The sequence below is a fragment of the Cajanus cajan genome, chromosome 7, assembly GCF_000230855.2.
Source record: "Cajanus cajan strain Asha chromosome 7, NIPB_CcT2T_4, whole genome shotgun sequence".
In the NCBI taxonomy this organism is placed as follows: Eukaryota; Viridiplantae; Streptophyta; class Magnoliopsida; order Fabales; family Fabaceae; genus Cajanus; species Cajanus cajan.
Window position 1 is genome coordinate 17,040,915 of NC_138523.1, and position 21,238 is coordinate 17,062,152.

The window sequence follows — 21,238 nt, forward strand, 5'->3', positions numbered from 1 at the left end:
TTCGTCCAATAATTATCATCTATTAAAGCTATCCTTAGACGAAAACTATATTTTCTCAATTGATTATTCTAAAAGAATAGTTTTCGTTTAAGTAGTAATTTTCTCTTTACAAATGATGAAACTCCTAGACGCAAAATGATTTTGATAAACCAATCTTGGTCTATTTCAATTCAAGCATTCATTAATAATACTTTTAGTGGATGAAAGAAAGCCTTATTGCGAAAATGTATTAAAACTCCTTTATTCACATACACACACATATTCAACCCCCCCTTTTATGTGTTTTTCTGCTAACTTAAATTCTAATGCACTAAGGCATGGAATTGGGGCAGTGTTGATTACTCCAGAGAATCGATTAATCCCTTTCACCACAAGGTTGGGTTTTGATTGCACTAACAATGTGGCAGAGTATGAAGCATGTGCAATGGAGATTCTAGCAGCTTTGGAGTTCGAGGCTAAAGTGTTAGAGGTTTATGGAGACTTAGCATTGGTTGTTCATTAACTCAGAGATGAATGGGAAACTCGGGATTTCCAAATTAATTCAATACCACTCATACATCAAAAATTTGATGGAACAATGTAAGGAAATAACTTTCCATCACATCCCTTGTGAGGAAAATCAATTAGCTGATGCCCTGGCTACATTATCTTCAATGTTCAAGATTTGTCAAGGAAAAGAGGTTCCACTGATAAGAATACAAAATCAAGGTCAAACAACATATTGTCAAGCAATAGAGGAAGAACCAGACGGTAAGCCATGGTTCTATGACATCAAGCGCTACCTAAAAGGCAAAGAGTACCCTTCTGAAGCTTTAGAAAATGACAAGAAAACCTTAAGGAGATTAGCAATGAGTTTCTTCTTAAATGGAGAAGTAGTTTATAAGAGAAATCATGACATGGTATTGCTTAGATGCGTTGATGCTAAACAAGCTAGGGAAATCATGGAAGAGATCCATGAAGGTTCATCCGGAACACATGCAAATGGACATGTAATGGCAAGAAAGATCCTAAGATCTGGCTACTATTGGTTGACCATGGAGGCTGATTGTTGTAGTCATGTGAGGAAGTGTCACAAGTGCCAAATTTATGCAGATAATCTTCATGTTCCCCCAGCATCTTTGAATGTATTGGTTGTTCCATGGCCTTTTTCAATGTGGGGAATAGACGTGATTGGTCTAATAGAATCAAAAGCATCCAATGGGCATCAATTCATTCTTATTGCTATCGACTATTTTACTAAGTGGGTTGAAGCAACTTCTTTTTCCAGTGTGACCAAAAATGTGGTGGTCAAATTCATTAAAAGAGATTTAATTTGTCGATATGAGTTACCAAATCATATCATTACTAACAATGGGACCAATCTGAACAACAAGATGATGAAAGAGTTGTGTGAATATTTCAAGATTCAACATCATAATTCTTCACCATATTGTCCTAAGATGAATGAGGTCGTAGAAGCAGCAAACAAGAATATTAAAAAGATTATTCAAAAGATGGTGGTCGCCTACAGGGATTGGCATGAAATACTTTTTTTTGCTCTACATGGATATCACACTTTTGTTCGCACCTCTACTGGGGAAACTCCATATTCTCTGGCTTATGGTATGGAAGCGGTGCTTCCCATTGAGGTAGAGATACCCTCTCTAAGAGTATTGGTTGGAACCAAACTTGAGGAAGCGGAATGAGTTCAGGCTTGTATGATCAATTGAACCTCATTGAAGAGAAAAGATTGAATGACTTATGTCATGGTCAATTATATCAAAAAGGGATCAAGAGGGATTTTGACAAAAAGGTTCGCCCACGAGAGTTTTAAGAAGGAGATTTAGTATGAAAGAAGATCTTACCACTTCAAAAAGATCATAAAGGGAAGTGGACCCCGAATTATGAAGGGCCTTATGTGGTAAAAAAGGTTTTTTTAGGAGGGGCTTTGATTCTCACAAATATGAAGGGGAAGGATCTCACAAACCCGGTAAATTCTGATGCAATCAAGAAATACTATGCATAAAGGAGAAGAAGTCACAAAATAATAACAAAAAGAAAAAGCTCGCAAGTTGAAAACCTGAAAAGGCAGCTTAGGCAAAATTTAGAGCGACCTAGTAGGATGAAAACTTGGAAAGAGCGGCCTAGACAAAAGTTAATGTCTAAAAAAATGAATGAAAACAAACGAAAGAAAATGAAAAGCTCGTCGGGCTGAAAACCTGAAAGAGCAGCCTAGGAAAATGTTAGAGCAACTTTCTTGAAGAAAGGTGAGGAAAGAAGTAAAAAAATTACAACCAAGATACGAAGCTAGGGCAAATTGGAGGATTAAGGCTTTGTTCAAAATGCTCAGCAAGCATTTGATGCCTTAAGAGGCCAATTGATAGGGTTCTCAAAGTTGTTGATATGGGGAATTAGTGTTGTTATCCTAAAAATATGATTTGTTATTCTCCCCTTGTTTTGGTTATCACCATTCTTATGTACTTGTACTTTCTTCCTTGAAGCAATAAAGCCCATATTCTCCATATTCATTATTTCTATGTGTTTACTTCATTATTGTATGCTAAAAGTGCAACATCCGATGCAAGAAAAACAAACAAATAAAATTATAAAAATAAACTAGAGTATTTCAATTACGATGTTTGATTTTAAAAGTAACAAAGAAATGAGAAATCTCCAGCTAACTCTATCAAGGAAGATGTTAGATGTTAAAAGATTTGAAATGTATTATTCTAATTAGTTAAGAGAGCCTATCATACAACACAATAATTTGAAAAGAGGTCGACTTGAGCATTCGCGCTCGTAAGAGGTTAAAGGTTGGAAAAATGATGGAGAAGAAAGATGAAAAGTGAAAACCCATTTAATTTTTTCCCACTAAGGTCATTTCACATTGCATATCATGCATACATGTCATTAATCATGAACCAATCGAGCATTTATCGCAGCTTCTAAGTTTTGATTTTCCCATACTTATGGCTGATATCTCACTTTTTAATGTTTCAACCCCCGTGCTCACTCTTTCTATGTTTCGAGCCTTCGCGCTCACTCTCTTAATGTTTCAAGCCTCTACACTCATTCTTCCTATGCTTCAAGCCCCAGTGCCCACTCTTTGAACGTTCCAAGCTTTTGCACTCCCCTTTTTAATGTTGAGAGCCCTCATGCTCATTCTTTTAATGTTTCGAGCCTCTGCGCTTACTCTTTCTATGTTTCGAGTCCTCGCGCTCACTCTCTTAATGTTTCAAGCCTTTGTGCTCATTTTGTTAATGTTTAAAGCTCCCGTGCTCACTCTTTTCATATTGAGAGCCCTTATGCTCATTCTTTTAATGTTTTGAGCCTTCATGCTCATTTTGTTAATGTTTTAAGCCCCCGTGCTCACTTTTTTCATATTTTGAGCCTGGTGCTCTTAACTCCCAATATTTTGGATCCCCGAGTCTATTGTTTTCAAATTTCGAACCCCCATATTCTTAACTCCCAATATTTTAGATCCCCTAGTCCATTGTTTTCATATTTTGAACCCCCATGCTCTCAACTCCCAATATTTTGGATCCCTAAGTCCATTATTTTCATATTTCGAACCCTCGTATTCTTAACTCTCAATATTTTGGATCCCCAAGTCCATTGTTTTCATATTTCGAGTCCCCGTGCTCTTAACTCTCAATAGTTTGGATCTCCGAGTCCCCAATTTTTGCATTTTGAGTATCCGTGCTCATAGCTCTCAATATTTTGTAGCCCTAAGCCCACTATTTTCACATTTTGAGTCCCCGTGCTGTTAACTCTCAATAGTTTGGAACCCCGAGTCTACTATCCTTTTGATGTTGTAGGATCCCTATAGTTATTGCTTTTAGATCCTTATATTCTCCAATTTATGCTAAGCCCTCGTGAATATCTTTTCTCTAGGTGGTGAATACACGCAACCTTTGTCTTAGAGAAAATTGGAGTTTAAGAGTGAATATCTTTTCTCTAGGTGGTGAATACACGCAACCTTTGTCTTAGACAAAATTGGAGTTTGAGTCTTTACTTATCTTTTGCTATAATTATATGAAAACTATTGTTATTCATATTCTTTTGTAAAATTTAAGTAAAGAGGGGCAACTGTAAACACCAATTTTGCTCCACCAATCTTTCTACTAACTTCTTTCTCAAAATTTTCAAACCAATGATTCAGGAATAAAATATTTTACAAACCAGATTTAAACTCTAATAATATATATATAAGGAAGTCAAATCTCCCTCTGTATCAACAGACACATTTTTTATATTGTAGCTAGTGTGACTTTTTTTTTCTTTGTCTTTTACAGTTTCTATTTTAGTGTAAGCAATTTGGCTTTTGTGCCATGCGTGTAGAGTGGTTTTGGGACTAGAAGCTAAGCTAGCTGTCACTCTTTGGTAGCATGGTTTTGGTCTTCTACAGGTTTTCTTCTTATAAAGAGAAAGGGAGAAGAAAAAGAAGAAAAAAAGGCTACCTCCGTTCTCTCCTCTTACCATTTCTTGAGTGAAGAATAGTGAGTATATTGAACCCTGCACGAGCCCAACGGTGCAACATTGAATAGTCATTGGAGTTGTTAGTTTATTTTGCCATCTCACTCCAACACTCTCCAAGTACACCCATATGAGAGCATAAAATAAGAACCCAACACATTTTTCTTTCTCATAGAGCTTTTCCGGTAAATCTCATGTCTGATCTCTCTTTTTCTTCCTTTATATCCAACACTTTTTCTCTTTCCCACGAAACATCCGGGAAGTTTTGTGCTTGATCTCTTTGTCTCCTTTATTCTCTGCTGCATCATTTTTTTTTCTTTTTGTATGTTCGTTGTGGATGGGATCCCTCTTTTTCTCCTTTATTCTCTGGTGCATCATTTTTTATTTTTCTTTTCGTACATTCGCTGTGGATGGGATCCCTCTTTTTCTCCTTTATCCTCTACTGCATCATTTTTTATTTCTCTTTCCGTATGTTCATTTATTTTTTTTCTCTTGGCACTTAAATATTATTACGTCTCATTTATTAACCTAAGCAATAATTACAAATGTAAGTTAGTCTTATAAAAGGGGAATTAGATTACATAAGGTAGATAATAATAATAATAATAATAATAATAATAATAATAATAATAATAATTATTATTATTATTATTATTATTATTATTATTATTGTTATTATTATTATTATTATTATTATAGTAATTACTATTATTATTATTATTATTATTATTATTATTATAATTATAAGTATTATATTTACTATTATTATTATTGATATTATTATTATTATCATAATAATAATAATAATAATAATAATAATTATTATTATTATTATTATTATTATTATTATGTGATTCCTCATTAACATTTACATTAATGATATCTATCATTTTAAAAAAAAGATTATTTGAATGTGACATTCTCTTGATTCTAAAGCTTAAAGTTACAAGTTGTGACAATTTGTTATCTTAAAGTCCTTCTTATTTAAATTTTAAAATATAATTAAATATTAAAAAATATTATCACAATATCCGATGAAAATATTTGAAGTCATTATATCGAAGATTTTATTGAAGGAATAGTTAATTAGATGTTACATCTTTTTAACCTTTGAATTTAAGATACAAGTTGTGACAACCTGATATTTTTTATTTTTTTCTCTAAAATAAAATATCCAACCAAAAACTCTTTTAAGTATATACCATAGTAATAATAATATCTGTAACAATAATTATGATTAAATTTAAATATTTTATTAAGTTGACTTTGGTGTGCGCCTCAATTAATTTTATATTTTAAGGTGAATGAGCAGTTCAAAAATTCTAAATTTAATAGATTTAAAATTTATCAACACACAAATATTATTTTACCAAAGAACTACGTGACTCTGATTCTCCATTATATATGGAGATACGTAAGAGCATGAAATAAATCTTGTCGAGCAAAATAATAATAATATTATCTTTTTTATATAATAATTTTTATTTTTTATAAAATAAATGCACTAGTTAAATAAAATACATTTGATTGTTATAGTTAATTTTGATTAATCTAAGGTGAGATAAATATTTTATAAATTATAAATAATTTGTTTAATTAATTAAAGGTAATCGTTTTAGGATGAACGTTGTGTGGTGCTCATACCTTCCTTACACGTAATCGACTCCTGAACTCAAAAATTTAATTTTTGTAAACCATTTTCTACTTTGTAGTTTTTTCTAATGTTTTTTTTTCATAAAAATAAACATTGGTGGCAACTTCATTGTTTTAAATTTTATTTTCATTGTCCCGTTGTGATCTCGGTTGCGATATTGGTCATGCAAAAAAAATCCACTATTGCACGTTCATAAATAGAGGCTGAATACAGAACAATTGCCTCTACTGTTGAGTTGTTTTGGTTGCAACAACTTCTTCAAGAGCTCGGTGTGTCACCCTATGTTCCAAAAATTTATTCATACAACATTGGTGCAACCTATCTTTGTGCCAATTTTGTGTTTCACTCTCGCATGAAACATTTGGCAATTGATTATCACTTTGTTTGTGATTTGGTCTCTCAAAACAAGCTTAAGGTCTCTCACATTCCTTCCAGTCACCAACTAGTAGATTTGCATACCAAACCTCTAGCTACTCCACATCACAACTTTTTGAAATCTAATATTGGAGTTGTTGAATTTACCTCTATCTTGTAGGGACATGTTGGAATATTATCGTAGTCGTTACTTTCCTTATCTTTAAAATTGTATTTCAAATATTTGAATCATTAGGATAAGTTTATTACTTTCCTTTATCTTTAATTTTGCATTTCAAATATTTGAATCTTTGGGTTAAGTTTGTTTAGATCATCTACTCGATAGTTACCGTGTATCTCACATGGTTTTGTTTATTTAGTTGTGTATATATATTTTGATGTAACTCACTTGAAAATTAAATCACACATATTCCACTAAATTATTTCTTCTTTAGTAGGATCATTGACATGCTCTTTTTCTAATTATAGTTTTTTTCCTTCCTTGTCGTATGATATTTTTGGAGTATAATTGGATTGGTCATTTTGAATGTATATGTGAGTCTTTTTTTTATTGAAAAAAATTACAATTAGGTCGTATGTATTTATAGTGTATGTCCCTCTTTTGATATACAATGATACAATATGGTATATGATTATTACTTTACCTTTGGGTAATGAGAATTTATAATTTCAAATGTTGCATAAATTATTTAAAATATCTTATGTTCTATGTTTTCAAGTTTTACATTTTTAGGTACAAATGAGATTTAGAGGTTACATAACCTATTGTACCTTTTTATTTAAAAGAAAGTCATTAAGGTTTTTATTAGATTTATTTCTTCCCGAACCTAATTAACTAAATTATTTTCAAAGATTAAAAATAGAAGTTATATAGTGACTAAAAAGCATTATAGTTTCAACTTTTAAATCTAAAGGAGACAATTTTAAAAATAACCTTTCAATCAGGAGGCAACATTCACTAAAGGGTTCAACACTGAACTCGTAGAGCACAACAACTTATATTCACATAATGAGATATTTTAATTTTTAAAATAACTTTTCTCTCTACTAATTTTTATGTAAATTTCAACTTAAAAACCTGCATAAGATGCATACACCATAACTTAAACAATAACTCACAACTTACATCTTTTCAACTTAAACTGCATTCAACACCTCATCATTCAACTTTTCAACATCGTAATATAAATAACATGTCCTCTCAACTTCATCCTCATTAACAACTTACAACTTAACAACATTTGATAAACATCATTATATAAATCAACTCTATTTATCTCATATGATTACTAGTTCATTACGAACAACAATCATTAGATAAGTTACAACACATTAAGAAAATAAGATTTTTTTCTCAACAAGCCTTAACTTGTTAAGCGACCAAAGCCCTTTATGACTCCTTACTAAGCAAGTTCAATTGCATTGAGCAACCAACCTTCTTAGGGTTCTTCTTGCTAGGCGAGGATCTCTTGCTTAAGGACCACAACATTTTGTGACTAAAACCACCAAGCGAGTCCACTTGACTCAACATCCCCACCTCTCTACAAGTCGCTCTCACTCAATAACATAGATGTCGCTCAATGACTCTTTATCTTCTTCAACACAAGTATGCATTCTACTAAGCGACTTGTGCATCACTGAGCGAGAATACAAAACTTGGGTTTTTGGCCTTCATACATTGAAGGCTTGCTCTGGGAGATGAGTCTCATTGAGTGAGAATGCTCTCCACCACTATGGTGCATGTAACTGCTTGACCCAACTCCCTCTAGTGTTTGACAAAACTTTTGTTGGCTTAAATATCTTTTTGTTCATTAAAATATAGTTATTTTTGTGTTTTGTCCATAAAATATTTTTGTTTAACTTTTAGTTCTTGTAATTTTATTTTTTTTTATTTCTAGTCTGAATTGTGATTTTTTCATTATTTTAGATGACATTTCAAACATTAAGTGACATTCACTTGAAATAGTATTCAAATACTTGACATGTCATCCAAAATAATGAAAACAATCATAATAAGACTAAAAAAATATTTTAAAGAGACCAAAAGTTAAACAAAAATTTTTTAGAGTCCTAAAAAAATATTTAAGCCAACTTTTGTTTCACAATTTAATATTTCTCCCTTCTTGTATTTTCTTGGCATTTTTTTGATAATGCATATGGTCATATGAGATAACAAACAACTACCATCTTCATTTTTTTCACTGTCAATTACAGTTTTGTCCTCTCTTTTGACAAGACAAATTCTTTTCAAATATAAAAAGAAAAACATTATTGGAAATTGCTACATCAAAGACGACAACTTTTTAAACGAGTTAACAACTCTATGGTCAAAAGAGACATTTAACATTATTGTATAATTTAAATTTAAAACTATAAGTAAAAAAAGGAAATTAATCTAAATCATTCATTATTTTCATTGATCTAATGATTTTAAATTTATAGATCATTGATCCACCTACTAAATAAATGCGATGCACCTACTAAGCAAATGCAGCGTAAATAATGTCATTCTTTATAAAGCATTTTATTGCAAAAGTGTCATTTAAGATTCTTTTTTAGATAACTAATATTTTAACTTGTATAATGCACATACATGTTTATTATAGGTGATTAAAATTTATACTAAATTATATATAAATAAATACTCTATTTAAATATATAAATAATATTCAAAATTTGTATAGATAAATATTTTTTAAAATATAAATTATATTTCAGATTTATGATAAATAATTTATATTATAATAAAAAATACTTTTATTTATTGATTATTTATTTTTAAAACTTGAATATTTAATTAATAAATAATTATAATAAATAAAAATCAAATTTAATAAGAAATTAATAAAATTATATTATGACATCATGTCAAGGGGTCAAACTCTAAAGGAGTTAAGAGAAGTGGGTTGGACTTGAATAAAGAAGACCCAAATTCTTATTAAACTAAGTTACTTTTAATAGCTTATTTTCTTCTTTATTAATATTCTTCTTTGTAAATATGTTCTTAATTTTTTACCTTATATTTTTGGGTCAAGTAGCATAGAAATTTATTTTCTTGTAATTAGTATTTTAAGAGGTATAACTAAGAAAAGAAGATTTGGATTTATTGGACTTGAATGACCCATGAACATCTCATTAGACATATGACCCAATAGAGTATACTTTCACTTGCTTGGACAAGCAAGTTAAATGTCACTTTCATGGAGGAGACAAGATGTATCATGATGGAGGACCATCCTTGAAGACCATAGGACCTTTGACAAGGTCTATGGCCAAGAGACTAGAAGAAGCTACTAAAGAGAATGTGTTTCTTAGACTTATGTTTACCATGAGCATAAAATATGTGTTCTCTTCCTAGTTGCCTAGTCTTTTATTGTATATACTTTGTATAGTTTTTTTTTTCATTCATTTGTATGTAGTAGTTGAATGTATATGTTATTTTTGTCCTTGTATTTAATGGTGTATGTTTCCTTGTTTGTAGGTCATGCCTTTAAGATTTAGAGGCATGTTCCTTATTGAAATGTATTCTTTTTGACCTTGTATTAATGGTCAACATTTTTAGTTTTCTTAAGTTTGGTAGTTGGAGTAGAAGTAGTCATTCTAGTGGTGTGGTAATACCCATTCTATATGGTGTGAAAGTAGTAAAGATGTGAAAATAGACAAAAGTGATATTTGACTTATTTTTCTTCTCTTGGCCCAAGGAATTGATTTGGCTTGGCTTAATCTTCATTTGGTTAACCAAAGCAAATCAAATCCTTGGTTTTGGGTTCGATTAAGATAAGCCAAGGTTACCTTGGCCACCCACCTTAGTTCATCTCCACCCTTAGAACTATTTCTCCAACCACCTAAAGACAAGAGGACACTTGGCACTTACTCATTGGCTCTTCTAGATCTAGTTGTCTCCTACATGTCTATAAACATGTCTCCTAGAACTTGTTTGTGATTGGTGAAATTAGATCTAAGTGTCTCCTAGATGTCTAGCTTCCTTTCCAAGCTACCTAAACTCTATATATAGGTGCTTGTAACCACTTGTACATAAATTTTGAGCATTTATTGAGATTGACCAAAATTCTCTTTTAGAATTCTCTCTCTCAAAAGCTTAAATCTCACTTTGATTTACTTCCAATTCTTTTATCTCCTTCTTAAGAGTGTAGTGAGATTTGAAGTGGTTTGTCTTCTTCCTTAATTCCTTGAAGTGGCACCACTTGAAGAGAATCCTTCACCATTGAAGATAATTTCAAAGGTTTCTTCCTCCGCTGGAAACCTTGAAAAAACTTGAGGAGTGTCAAGAAGGAAAAGATCTAGGAAAAAACTTGAAGGAGAAGCTACAACAATCTAGTTCCTCCTAAGATTTTTTTATCATTTCATGGTTCATTCAAGAATCCAATAAGTTTTAACAAACTGTAATCAAGCATATGACTTTGTCTAGAGTTAGTTAGTTTGAGTACAAGTTAACTAACATTGGTTACACTTAATTAAGGTTAGTATAGATTATGCCCCAAGCTAACCAAATTATATATTTCTTTTCCTTATACTTGGGTGTCACTTTTGAGCATATTATGAGAAATAACATTAAGTTTTTTCTTCCAAAAGTTTAGTTCTCTCTCATGGAGAAATTATCTTCTTATGAACTCTTATTCAATAATTTCTCTTTGCGACAAGTTCTTCACCTCTCTTACTTATCTTTTCTAAGAAGTGGTGCGACTCATACTCCTTCCCCCTCCATCGTTTTCAAGTTTTGAAAAATACAAGCCCATGGAAGAAGATGTTGTATAAAATATGGTGGATGCACCTATGAGTAACTTGAAACACCGAACAAACACGTTAGTAAAATATTCCCTGAGACTATTTTCTTTTGAAATATCATATATGTGCAACAGAAGATTGAGAACACAATCAGGCTAGTTGAAGAGATTCACCAACCATCTCTCTAATAGTTCTCATCGCCCTACAAACCCCCTATCAAAGAAAAGTCTCTAAAAATACTCTCACACAAAATAACGATTCATGTTTAATATATAAAGATTAATTTATTTAATTAAAAAATAAGGTTGATAAAGAATTTAATAATTTTGGAGTTAGTTCAATTATATTGTTGACGTTCATAACTACATTTTGGAAGTAGGAACTTGCCACATAATTTCCTACATTATGGACATGCATGGGTTCCATATCTCATGCTAAACAATCTATAAATGGCATTAAATAGTTTAAAACTATTGAACATGTGAGCTTTGAATTTGACATCTAAAGCAGAATAAAAGAAATCCTCTTCATGAAAGAGCTTTCAACCGAACCTCCACTTATTCCCATCAATGAAAGAAGTTCACCAGATCATAAAATGAACTGCCCTAATGGAAACGAAACATATTTCTTGATATCCATTTCTAACGAGAATAATATATGGGGATTAGTCAATCTCATTATTCAGCTAACTGATTGATATGGTTTTCAATAAGTTCACACTAGTCTTATGTGCATAAATTTTTCTGTAAATACTCATAGGAGGAAAAAAAAAAGGTAAAATGCCTTGAAGTATTGAGCTTCTCTAAAAGCTGAAATTAAGACATCACATCTGCTTGTGACTTCTTGTACAGTGTCCATATTTTTCAAACACAAAAGATAATAAAAATTTAATATTTCAAAGGAGGGTAAGTCCAGATCAATGCTCTACTTTTATTCTTCTAACAAAGATCAGAATCCAAAGTTATATGTTACATTGTTCCACACAAAGTCAGAAATCCAGAATAAAACGTCACGCATTCATGACTAGAAAAGCCACACATGGAGCCAGAATTCATGTTATTTAATACAAACAGACACAGTCTACTGCATCAGGATACCAAGCCATGACAAGGCAGGCCTGTGCAGAAGGAAAAAGACAGTACTATAAATATAATGAGCCAAGGATGAGTTGCCTAAGCAGCAGCCAAGAATGATTTGCCTAAAACCAGATGTAGAGGCAGGCCTCGATAACGAAATTCATCACAGTAAACACAAGAAACTGCAACAGAACTTCTTCATCTAGTTGCTTTCAAGATGGGGTTTGGTGGTGTGACATTGCAGCACCAAACCCACTAGTCTCCTCGCTAATCAAACTTTAAGGTTGCAACAGTTATCTGGTACTGCTGCAACCCATTTAGTGGGCATGATAATACCATGTCCACTACCGATCATATCCGCTAAAGTGTGGACAGAAGATCCAAGAGGATTGACAGAAAAGCTATCAAAACCTTCTCGCAAATATATGCTGGTCACCTCTGAACCAGAGATATTTGGACTGCTTCGATTTGTTTCCTTCGATGAATTTAAAGTTCCAACCTCAGATTGCAGGACTTCAGAACTCTGAGAGGCACTGGAATGCAACTGTCGGCTGCCAGTTTTACTTGCTTCACTTTCCTTTTTACCATTTCCGTTTGTAGAAGTTTTTGTGTTCAAGAAGCGACCACCACATCCTCTTGGTCGCCGCATCGCATGTAGATGGCGTGATTCATGCATATATGGCTGCAACACAAACACAAGCCAAATATAACTATACAAAATGGCAAGAGGAAAAGAAAATTGTTTCACAAGTAGTCAAACATTGTCATGAGGAAAGAATGTAAGTGATTTGTCTCTTGACTGAATAAAGGAAATGCATGTTGATGTCTATCATCACTATCTTTGGTTGTAATAATATAATACTTGAGCTTGGATTTTTTTTTTTAAATGTGGAAATCAAACTCATTATTAAAGGGATTACAATAATCCATGCACTCTGCTCAACCAACTGAGCTAAGTCCCTTGAATACTTGTGCTTGGACTTGAATATAAAACTGCCTTTTTTATAAAATTATTATTTAATAATTCCAACTTGATGTATTGGTACTTTCCTTATAACTCATCGTCATATTATTTCTGCTTGACACAAATAAGAATAGAAGTGAATTGCTATGTCATGCACCTAACAAAATGTTCTTCACTTCTTCCTTCCCCTATTGTTTCTAGTCTTGTTTTTATAAGCACAAAAGGCTTTGCATCAAAATGAAAATATAACACCTTCCACATAAATTTGGTCAAAGCACCCTATCGCAACTAAAATGTTTCAAAGTTATGCCACATTCATTCAATAGTTTTAGCATAAAAAAAGTTTGGGATAACCTTACAAAGGATCATACCTTGCGGCGTTTAATCAATTTGTTCTCAAGAACAGCTTTTGCACGTGACTGCCGGCGTCTGATGATTCCATGATACTGCTTAGCATTTACGTAAGTTGGTCCATCATCAGATGTCATGTTAATTGGAAGCATTATACGCCCCTAATTTATTGAATACAGATACATATAAATTAATAAATAGTGAAATATTTACTGCAGGTAAACAAATATTAACTAAAAGCAGAAAATGAATACACACATAAATTGCAACACAGAATGCAATGTATAATTTAATGTCAAGGCAAAAAATCCATTGCATTTCAATTGTTTTCTAATTTGTCTTAATAATATTAACTTGATATTATCACCTTCCACATCCATAACCAAAATCATTGTATTTCGTTACTTTGTCTTTTCTCTCAATTATAATTTAATGTCAAGGCAATAAATTCATTGCATTTCAATTGTTTTCTAATTTGTCATAATAATATTAACTTGATATTATCACCTTCCACATCCATAACCAAAATCATTGTATTTCGTTTGTCTTTTCTCTCAATTATAAAGCCTTTTCTCTTAACATGTTTTCAATTTACATAAAACTTATATTGCTCTCCTATGCTTTGGTATCAGAGAATAACATGGTACTTACTTTTCTCTTAAAATTATTAGCTTTAATTCACAAAAATCACAACTACAAGTAGATGAGAACAGGATATATGAAGCATATTGACAAATATACAGGAACTTATTAATCTATGATTATAGGTTTGTTAAGACATTACTCAAGGTGAAAAATTACTAGAACCATTCTTAATTTATTGAGTTATCTTTTTCTTCTCTAAGAAATAGCTTATTCACTTTGCCATTTGTTTCAAACTTATTGCCTAAAACTCATTAACCTTTTTGAACATGTCTAACTGCACATCCACATGATCATGTACATATTGGGTATGCAGACATATAAACACAGTAATAACATATTCCACGATCCACTTCCACTTGATTATATTTTAAAAGGCTGTATAAGATTCACAGAACCATGGATGAATAGCTGTATGTATTGAATTCTTGTTTTCTTGTGTATGCATACACCCTATAAGCATGTTGAAAGCATTGCATGGTTTAGATAGATTGAGAAACTAGTTGAGGTAAAGACAAACCGAAATTTGAGGTCCATAAGCTGAGAAGAGCCCATAAAATTGATCCATGTAAGGATATTTTGCACATATCTGGGAAGAACATGCCGATCATTTTAAATCATGTCTGTCAAAAATAAAATACTAACACGACCAAGAGTATTTTTGTGAGAAGTTTTACCATAGGCTGATTAAACCCTATCTCAAAACGATTGTGGGGCTCAGCAAGTGGTGATTGCAGTGATAAGGTTGCCTGAGGATTTTGTGCATCACCCGACATTTTACTATCATCTGAAAAAGAAATGTCTGATCAGTCATATGAAAGTTCTAAGTGTTGAATGCTGCAAAATTTCTCACTTTCAAAAATTAAAAAGAGAAAAAACTGTGATAGTTTAAATTTAAAGCAACCAAAAATGCTACTGGAGACTAGAGCAAAATTTTTTATTTAGAAATCATGCAAAAAAATCATTGTAGAACATTAAATGCAAGTTTCTTTGAAGGTAGAAAGACCTTATTTCTGCATAATCTCTCTTTGTTTTTATGGGTAGAATACATAATCTCATTTTATCTTCTAAATAAGAGTGATGGAACTTAATTTTTCTTCTGATAGTTTGTTTATCAGCACTTTTTAAGGTCATTTAGCTTTTAAGAAAAGAAGAGTGGGGCGGGAATCATTCTCTATGAAGGCATTGGTTCATTCATGATAAACCGTGCATGTAATGTGTGTAAAACTCTAAGTGAATGCATCTTATTGATGTTACTTCAGTCCTAATGATTGTTAATTCTTAGCATTCCTCGTTTAGCATGTTACAACTTTGAATTTCCATGAGGACAGAGAATAATTTTGACAAATTACCTTCCCCACCTTGGCCTGTTACTTCTAATTCTATTGACTTTATTGAGTCTTATGAGATCTTTTGTTGTTATTATTAAGATTGATTTGTTATGATATTGTACGTATCTGTACATATAGGCACAATATCATGATAACTCAATAATAACAATAGATCTCAATAGACTTCCTTCCAAAGTATATATATTAGCCAATGATACTCATGATATGGGGGCAAAGGAAAAGTCCCATAAGAAGTAACTGAAAAAAAAAGTTGTCTCAAAATTCAAACCTATTTTGTTACTACAATGCTCTCTTAGACAGATCTTTTTACAACATATAAGACCATAAACTCATTAGACATCCCAAGTAAATCCATAGCTACTAGTTAGGAGATTCAGTAGTAATTTCAGTGCCACTAGGATTCTCTTTCTCTGTCTCTCTCACACACCCCCATACACACAGACATGCAAAATGAAATTAGTTCACACAAAAATATATTTTAATTTTTTAAAGAAGGTAGGCCACCCAAATCTGCAGCTTCCTTGGATTTAGATTTCTCCAAAATAGACACAGGCAAATTGTATTACTTACATGTTTCTGTATCACAAGACATCAAGTTACAATAACTTATATGAGTTGTTATGTATAGTTACAAGTGTTGGGATACAAACAACTCCCACATCGATAAAATAAAACAAGAAATAATAACTTATATAACATAAACATACTTCAATGATAGAGAGGCCTTTTGAGTAATGACCAAAAGAAAAATCGTGAGGGCTAAGGCCCAAAGCGGACAATATCTCATCATTGTGAAGTATGTTTGTGTAATAACCCTATAAAATAACCCTCATAAAATATTCCCTTAGACAAATACCATAAAATAACCCCATCAACAAGTATCACAACTCACATAAAATTGTAATTTGGTATAAACAGGACTAGCATGTTATGCAACTCAAACTTAGACATACATCCAAAACTAAATTAAATACCTGGAAAGATGGTAAATTGGGTTGCATGTCCTTTATCCAACAATTGTTCCACTCCTCGTACAGTTTGCTTACCGGAAGAAAATTGTTCTACACAATTGGAAATATCCAATGAAAAGGGTTTGATTTGACCACAATACTCCCCATAAACTGATTGAGATCCAAAGGCACTCCACCACGGAGCCGACAACTGTCCAACAGAATTGTGAACAATTCCTTCATGTTCTTTCAGATAAGCAGTTTGCATCGCCATCTATAGCCTCCAAACAATGACTTATCACCCAGTTAATAAAGTAAACTACTTCCTATAAGCAAGTTCAAGACAAGTAATAAGACACTTAAAAGAACAATTTTTCAACAAAGAGAAATAACAAGGAGACATGCCTACCTACCAAGATTCTCTTTAGCTCTGCCTCAGATTTTATCCGGTCATCAACATGAACAAGAAAAATGAGCTGAAATGAAAGAAGAAGAAAAATAGACATGAAAAAACAACACTTTAATTTACATAGCATGTCAATAGAATTCCATAAAAAGAAGTTTAAGATTGTTCCAGTGAGCCTAAGCTATAAAGACTCAAAACTTTAATGCTATGAAAGTGAAGATAAGATGAGAAAAAGACATGCAAAAAGAGCACAAGAGTGAAAGTCTAGTTCAATAGATTGAGTGAGAAGACCCTTCTTTAGTTGCAACAAGAAGGAACAAAGAAAGAGAGAGCACTCACTTCTCAGAGTGAGTGGTAAAAGCAGAAGAATGAGTAGCAGCATCGGTTTCTACGAAGAAGTAGATGAACACCCCATTAAGTTGGAGTGATGTCGGTACTTACAAAACACACACTACACTTAGGCTCAAGAGAAAAGAATAAGCAAAGTGAAAAGGGGGCAAAGAGAAATCGTACATGTGTTAACTAGAAACCAATGGTCTTTGGCATTGGTGGATCAAATGGATGCCTCCTTTTAGTACTCTGTTCTTCTATATTTTATTATTTATAAATTTGTCATTCATTTTAAGATTATTTTATAATAATTTACATTTTTAAAATTAGCATATTTTTAATGTATTTCACACAATGATACATATATTTTACATATTTTTAGTAACATAAATTGTTGTGTATTTGTCAGTATTTCACCACTTCCTCTAACAGCAAAACATAACATATGATGGCATAGAATTGAGACTTACCAACCTAAAATAATCGAGTAAAGTGAAAAATAGAAGTATATTTAATGTTAATTTGAAATTAATAACTTTATGAAGTATTTCAATAAATGAATGACAGTTACACTATACTTTTATCTTACATAATTGTTCATTTTTTTTATAAATAAATTAAATTCGTTAGTTTAAAAAGTAAATTATATTGAATTAGATTTGGATAATATTTTTTTAGATGAATTTTTTTATGCAAAAATTACAATGATCACACTAAAATTAAAATCTAAAATTTTATACATACCACTTTAACTGAATACTATATTTAAAGAGTATGTTAAAGAATGATTTCAAGCAAGCAATAATTTTTCATGTGGGTTTGTTACTATTTCTCATGAAATTTTATGTCCATATTTTTGTTTTTCTATTTCATTTTTTTTAGATATCTAAAGTTTCTCAAACAAAGGATATATAGGAGGGTGCAAGAAAATGTGGGGAGAAGGTGGCCAAACAAATATAAATATTTTAACAGCAATGGAGCTATTAGTGGTAATGTTTATTCACTGTTAATTTTCTTGTTATTGTATATTATATTGTGAGTAGTGCAAGTTGGAGTGGGTTGTTTCACTGTGCATTTGATATTTAAAAAGTGGTCCCCAAGAAGAGTTTGCATACTTAGTCTGAGGGTGCATGAGTTGTCCCTGACCCATCAACCCGTGGGAGAGGTGGGCAGCATTAGGCTCATTTTTCTATTCAAGATTTTGCTTATTCAAGAATCTTGGGGTTCTTCTTATGGTTGCTTTCATCACCTCAAACCGTTCATGCTCCTACCTTGACAATTACATTTGATGTAACCAAATTTATTTGTTTTTTTTTTCTTCTTCAGAAAGTTGAAACCTTATTTAATTTTTTTATTAATAAAAATTAGAATATTTTTAATACAAGACTATATATATATATATATATATATATATATATATATATATATATATATATATATATATATATACTACATCAATTCTATAATTAAATCAATCTTACTAATTAGTCTTAATTAATTTAGTTCTTAATTTTAAACTTCATAAATGGAAAGTAACATAATTTGATACAAATGACAAACATTAGATATGCCTTTTATATATATTCTGAAAATGAAAAAAAAAAAAAGACAACGTTTTTATACACAATTTTTTTTATTTACATATATACACTTTATTCATAATTATTGTATTCTTTAAACCTGTGTTAATAACCTTCTTTATTATCATTATTTATAATAAAAAATTAAAATTAGAACAAAACATAACTTTATACAAAAAATTTCTAATGGGTTATGTATAGTCTATTTATCTCTAGCACAAGTTTGCACAAGGAAAGTTAAACTCGATATCAGATCCTAATTAATTAGAACAAAATGATTTAATTAATTATGTAAATTTTGTTGAACTTTATTATTATATACTACTCCACCTATTATTATAAGCAAAAATAACTGATTCTACGCATATTAAGAAAGTTGATTATTTATATTAAAATTCTTTCTAATTTATTTTTATTATAAATGTCAATAAAAATAATATAACTAAAAAATCATAGGAGAAATATTTTTAAAAAATCATTAAATAATAAAAAATAGTTAAATTTTTTTATATTTAAAAATAATAAATATTTTTTTTTACACAGATAGAATATTATTATAGATGTTATATTAAACAAATAATCTATTTGACAGTGTATTAAGTGTCATAATTAGCTTAGCTGGAATTAGAGAAACGGTTGCCTTTTTTTAAAGCAGAAATTAACTCTAGGAAAAAAAGAAGTCTGTTTGGCTAGTAACTTTGTGGTCAATCATAGATTTCCTTCATGCTTTTATCATATAAAATTTTCACAAATCACAACTAATCTATACTTTTAGAGACAAAGTATGTAGAGTAAAGAGCTAATTCATATCATACTTGTAATTAGTATAGTTAAAGCAATTTTAATTTTGACCATAAAATAGAGTCAACTATATATACTGTGTACCCTTTTCAGTGGATCAATTAATATTAACTCACGCTTGTTTCCCAACTAGCACATGAACCCCGACATAATTGCATTACATACGGAGAATGTTACTTATATTAATTATGAAAAGGCAAATTTGAAAGTTAAGGTCATTTTAGAGTATGAAACCTTGAAGCCAGTGCATACTAGTTAACTAGTTATGTCACATTCATTCAGAATTATTCTAGCAGTTGGTACAGTAATTAAATTAGACCATTTAAAAATTTTAACCAAAATATATCACAAGTCAATTTTAGCCTTTTGTAATACAGTAACTACACTATGTGAAAGTCTAAATGCCTTCACGCTTTAATATTGGGGTGTTTTTGTAGCCGTCCATGTAGGTTTTTTTATAGTTAAAATATAGTAACAAAATAATTAATTAAAGATACGGTTTGTAAGTAAGACTTGGCTCTACGAGCTATTGGAGTTCAATTAGCATATGAAGATTCTGCCTTCAGATTCATTATATCTTAAACTGATTAATTACTTTTAAGAACAAAACTTTTCCATTAAATTATCTAATAAGTCAATTTTATTTATAACAACTCCTTTATTATATCATATATGTAAAAAAAAAAAAAATTATCAACAAATGGTTGATTTAAATAATAATAAATTTGATTTTTTAAAATAAAACTTTATATTCGAGTCTTATTTATAAAACAAATGTAATTAAGAAAGAAAATTCTATATATTAAGATGATTATCCAGATCTTCAAACAAAGATTAATTATAAGAAGTTTGATAATACTTTTATACCACATTTTTCATGACACTTGGGTTGCTTTTGTTTTTTTATTTATTTATTTTTATATAAGAACTTTTACTTTGTTGGTACCATCTATAAGAGAAAAGAATATTTAATTTACCACTAACTATAACAAGAAAGAAAGAAAAAGCAAAATATAAAAAAGGAAAGAAAAAAAGAGAGAGAAAGGTAGAGAGGACGAAGGACCACACATTAATATCAATGAGTTGGGGCTGTCGTAAGTTTTTTATTCCTAAGAAACAGACATAGTCTTGAATTTATTTTTCTTGTTTGCCTTGTTATTGTGTGTTGTTATTGATCATTATAATTATTTTGTGGGACAAATTGTTATATATGAGTCAAACAGATAAGTATGGATCTTTCTTCTTTGGTCACTGTATTCTTTTGTGGGATATTGTGTGGTAGTGTCATTAATTATTAATTTATTATAGTTATTTTGTGGGATTACTCCTGAGTCAAACAGATAAGTATGAATTTTCTTCTTTGCTCACAAGGCTTTTTTCTTCTTCTTAAGATAAGTATGAACTTGGAAGTTGGAACTACTAATAAAGTTAAAGAACTATTAGAGATATTAAATCTTACACCTCCCACTGTATCTTCCAAACATGAGGTAAATTTTAGTAGCATCAATGCTATTATATATTGATCACAAAAAATATTAGTTGTTTATAATATGATA

General features: G+C 30.8%; 1 protein-coding gene across 12 annotated transcripts; it reads right to left on the bottom strand.

The window, feature by feature from the left end:
* Positions 1-12,136: 12,136 nt before the first annotated feature.
* Positions 12,137-17,523, bottom strand: LOC109791739 (nuclear transcription factor Y subunit A-10). Of its 12 annotated transcripts, none has more exons than XM_029269964.2 (7): positions 17,485-17,523; positions 16,979-17,041; positions 16,590-16,891; positions 14,941-15,050; positions 14,784-14,852; positions 13,642-13,782; positions 12,137-12,988 (listed from the first exon to the last, which is right to left on the bottom strand). In XM_029269964.2, the coding sequence occupies exons 3-7, from the start codon at positions 16,837-16,839 to the stop codon at positions 12,578-12,580; spliced, it is 981 nt and encodes a 326-aa protein (XP_029125797.1). In that variant the 5' UTR covers positions 16,840-16,891; positions 16,979-17,041; positions 17,485-17,523; the 3' UTR covers positions 12,137-12,577. The 12 variants fall into 12 exon arrangements, with proteins under 12 accessions (XP_029125797.1, XP_029125798.1, XP_029125800.1 ...); XM_029269965.2 differs by having other exon boundaries at positions 16,975-17,041; positions 17,485-17,521; XM_029269967.2 differs by having other exon boundaries at positions 16,590-16,839; positions 16,975-17,041; positions 17,485-17,506.
* Positions 17,524-21,238: the final 3,715 nt, after the last annotated feature.